Source organism: Euwallacea similis, chromosome 24, assembly GCF_039881205.1.
Source record: "Euwallacea similis isolate ESF13 chromosome 24, ESF131.1, whole genome shotgun sequence".
Classification (NCBI taxonomy): domain Eukaryota; kingdom Metazoa; phylum Arthropoda; class Insecta; order Coleoptera; family Curculionidae; genus Euwallacea; species Euwallacea similis.
In genome coordinates this window covers 2,260,002-2,264,659 of record NC_089632.1, presented here as the reverse complement: position 1 = coordinate 2,264,659, position 4,658 = coordinate 2,260,002, and the positions used below count along the sequence as shown (strand labels likewise).

The window sequence follows — 4,658 nt, the reverse complement described above, 5'->3', positions numbered from 1 at the left end:
TATATCGGGTTTGTTGTAAAAACACTAAAATATATTCAGTAATGGTGATCTATATAAAGTTTTACACATTTAATATTTTTATACACAAATACTTAATGCTTTTTTATTCAGCAGTTTTGAAATTCAAACGCATACAGTTTGTCCTAGATAAAGATTAACATCATGGGGATCTCAAAAACGGTAATAGGTATAAAATTGCTTAAACTAAGAATGTTGTGCAATTTAAAGCAAATTAATAATCTGTTTTTATACTGGCTAAATTTTGAATAGTTACAAAGATATTCGAAAAAAAACGAATTTGGCGATTTTCGATTTTTGCTCTCTACTATATAGGATTTATTTATTTATTTACTGTGTTCAATTGCTATAAATTAAAATCATAGCCGACTTGCCAAAAAATTTTTTAATGGCTATAACTCAGAGTTTCTGAGAAAAATACCAAATGTAATAGATGGATGCGAGAGGAGTTTTATGACGATTTTAAATATATAAATATTCGATATTGCCCCTATAAGGAAATCGAAAGTTTAACAATTTGTCTTCAAAAGTAAGGACTTAACAAGAAAACTGACAACACTGCTAAGGAGATCTCAAAAAATGTCTTAATAATATAAAAAGTTCGTTCCTCTAACTGTAACGGTATAAAAGTTATTTAAATACAAAAAACAACAACCGCTAAATTCGTTTTTTATTCGATATCTTCGGAACCATTTGGAATTTAGCAGATATAAAAACAGATTATTAATTAGATTTTAATTGTGCAAGTTTTTCCTAATTTAAGCGATCTATTACCGTTTTCGAGATCTTCATGCTGTTTATCCTTGTCTGGGACCAACCGTATATGTAAATGGGTCCACAGATTCTTTGTCCACTAACAAAGAATAAAATGTGTTACTATTTTCTAAAAGTATGATGCTGATAAATATAATTTATGCCCACTGTCATCCAATTATGAACTGCCAAAAAATTCAAGACATCAAGAAATCTTTTGCATCACGAAAAACCCACAAAATAACGAATTCCTAAATTTAATTTAATTCTTCCTTGAAGGAAATTTTGTTTTTCTAAGCAAATTTCATTCTCTACTCCCAGAAGGGGAACTTATTACGTTCTTCCGTCCCTATTCGGCTGTCACTTTATATTATATCAATTAAAGAAACAACAATTAGGAAAGAATAATATTCTGGGATTCGCGATAAATTTTGAATTGTTCTGAAACTTTGGGTTTCAGTAGTAGCGAAATTATTTAAGGACTAGAATATTATTTGCTTAAATTAATGCAAGATAAATTTAAAACAGTAATATAGCAAGGGAATCAAGAAACACTGAAAAAAAACATCGAAAATTCTAAGAAATGAAGATAAGAAACTGTTATTTCTTCGTGGATTTTTTCGCGAGAATAACACGAAGGCCAACAGGTACAACATCATCAAAATATACAAATATTAGAACACAAATAGATATAAAATATCGCCATCAACATTGATCTATCACTTTGGACATCACAAACCACCTTTGACCGCACCGTTCTTGACCAAACTTGTTGCACCATGGAGAATACAGGAACTCTTTCAAATAAATTTTATTATGCGCCTTAAACGAGGTTTTAAATAAATCGTTAACCTTTAAAAGGTTCATGTTATCAACCACTGGCATCGAAATGGTCGTGAACATTACCCGGCTTGTCGTGGAACAATCGGCAATCGGTTGCAATCTGGCGACTGCCCAATTTATGTCACCCAGCCCGGCAAACGCCAACCACAAAAGGCAAAAACATGTGTAGCAGCCTTGATAAGCCCTAATGAGCCAATATACTTAAAAGAGCGGTTTTTAATTAGTTCGATTTGTACTCCGCATTAATACAGACGATAATATCTCTATCTTTTATGTATAGCGAATATGACCATTGACATTACAGATTGGGTATTAAAAAAAAAATTTATTATAATCTATATTTATTGCTTTTAGTTGCTAGTGCAAGGTAGTGCTAATGAGTCTACAGGGTGAGTCAAATCGAATCTAAACGGTCTTCAGGTGTGGATTTAACCCCCCTTATTTATTTTATTTGAAGACTTGTAAAAGTGTGGAAAGTGTGGAAAGTACAAAGTTGTATGGAATTTCCTGAAGAATTTTATGGTGTTACACATGGCTTTTTCTAGATATACGATGGATGCGAAAAGTGTTCATATACTTGACTAATAAATAGGAAATATGCTATTTCCTTTGAGGTATGTTTATTTGAAAATGTGTTATAAAGTTATCGGTTTGAACTATTGTTATGTGTGTAAAATATGTAGTAAAATTTCAGACTAATACCATATTGTCAATTGCACTAATTGTAACTTTATTTATAATAAGGTGGAGTGGGGTAAGTGCATAAACGGGCTCTTATTAACATAATATAAGAGAAATGTCGATATCTAATATATAATCATCTACTCAAAGTTAATGTCATCCTATACACGTAGATGTCGCCGAATTAATAAGGGAAATCCCCGATTTATGCCAATCAGTTCGAAAGCACCGTATGCAAAGAACACGTCTAGTTTGAGTGTATCAAAAATCAGCTGTAGTTTTTAAAGAAATTGTGTGTTCTGTGGTATTATTTTTGGTAAGTATTAAAAAATAATGTTTATATTTTACGTTAAATTAATAATTTCCGTTGAATTATTAAAATTTATTGAGAAAAAAAGTAGTGTGCTCTTGCTTCGTAAATATTGAGACAAGGGGCAAGTGCATAGCGTGTGGTGGGGTAAGAGCATATGTGCTGTGCACATGCCCCAGAAAATGTCCTGCCTGATTATTTCTTGTTTCACATCTCTGAATATATTATTTATTTATTTATTTATATATTATAGTAATTTGCTACGTTTATTATTTAATTAACTTTCTTTTTAAGGAAGGAATCATGGTTCGTACTTATATTAGAAAAACGAACAGAGGAGATTATTCAAAAGAAACGTTTGAAGAAGCTCTTGTAGAAATAAAAGCAGGCCGCATAAATGCGTACCAAGCCAGCAAAAAATACAGCATACCTTATCCCACAATAAAATGTCACTTAAAAGGAAGACGTGGGACAAAATCAAAATAATTTGGCAGAAGCACGGCTATACCAATCGAATATGAAAAACGGCTAGTCGAAGGACTGTTAAAAATGGAAAAGTATGGGTTTGGGTTATCCAGAAAAGAGGTGCAAGAATAGGTTGGGCAATTCGTAAATGAGAATAAAATTAAAACTCCATTTAAAAACGGCGTCCCTGGAGAGGACTGGTTTTTGAGATTCACAAAGAGGCATAACTTGTCAATAAAAAAACCTCAAAGCGTAGAAATCGCTAGAAAAAATAGTTGTAATCCTTGTACAATGAACGAATACTTTACATTGTTAGAAAATACCATAAAAGAGCTAAGCATAGAAGACAAACCAATGAGAATTTGGAATTTGGATGAAATTAGTTTTTGTACCGATCCTGCAAAAACAAAGGTAGTTGGGGGTAAAAATGTTCCTTGCATTCGCACTGTCAGTGCTCCTGGAAGGGAAAATATTGCAGTTTTGATGGCTGCTTCAGCTTCTGGAGATAAAGTTCCACCATTAATAATTTTTAAAGGTAAAAATATCTGGGATCAATGGCAGGCATCAGAAAATAGTGGATATCCTGGAACCACTTATGCTGCAACTAATAATGGTTGGATGGAGGTAGAGGTATTTCAAAATTATTTTCCAAAAAGTTTCTTAAAAACAATAGGCACTGACCGGCCTGTCTTATTAATATTCGATGGTCATTCTACTCACTTAACCATCAGATTGATAGAGATAGCTTCTCAAGAAAATGTAACAATTCTGAAATTACCGCCTCATACCAGTCATGTTCTACAATCATTGGATTTAAGCATTTTTAAACCGTTGAAAACGTGTTGGGACCTAAAACTAGTAAAGTGACAAAAAGACAAAATATCGGTGTAAGGCTTCCAAAAAAAGAATTTTCTAAAATGATTGGAGAGGTTTGGAGTGATTTGGACCCAAACATAATTATGAATGGTTTTAAAAAAGCTGGCATCTATCCATTGTCGAGGAATGTTGTTCCAGATTCAACATATAACGCAATTGTCCTTAAATAGTAGAATGAAGCGAAAACAGCAGAAAAAGATAATTCTCCACAAATAGCTAAAGACCCAGTGACAGCAGTAATTGAAGAAGCTACTTTGCACCCACCCATAATATTAGAAATTGCTCCTCAAGATTCAGTGGACGTAGTGTTTGATATTTTTGATGAGCAAGCAGAAAAAAAAATTAAAAATTGAAGAAACATTTCCAGAAAAATTAACTCAATCTTCTACAAACAGAGAACTTGGCTCATCATTTATACCGCAAAAAATGAAAACGTTTGAAGAACTTCTTTTGGATACCATAAAAGCAAATGCGCCCGGTTATGCACTTGCCCCATTTTCGAGGCAAGTGAACAGTTCTTGGATTTTTTACAGTTTTCTTAAAAAAATTAAATATACAAGTGAAATTGGCGTTTTTGTCAATAGTAATTAAAGCGTATTAACTCAAGTATGTGTTAATTTCAATAAATGTTAAAGTATTATAAAACAAATTAAAGATATATGGATTAAAAGTCAAACTTACTAAAAACTGGGGTGCACTTACCCCACTCCAC

The 4,658-nt window shown here is 32.4% G+C and overlaps 1 protein-coding gene across 1 annotated transcript; it reads left to right on the top strand.

Annotated features, from left to right (window-relative positions):
• The first annotated feature begins 3,361 nt into the window (after positions 1-3,361).
• On the top strand, positions 3,362-3,937 carry LOC136416749 (uncharacterized). The gene has a single exon (XM_066402083.1). It carries the CDS (start codon positions 3,362-3,364, stop codon positions 3,935-3,937), a length of 576 nt encoding a protein of 191 aa, XP_066258180.1.
• Positions 3,938-4,658: the final 721 nt, after the last annotated feature.

Bases quoted from the DNA above. Each gene is read 5' to 3' on its own strand.
- LOC136416749 (XM_066402083.1), top strand. From the start codon at position 3,362: ATGAACGAATACTTTACATTGTTAGAAAATACCATAAAAGAGCTAAGC.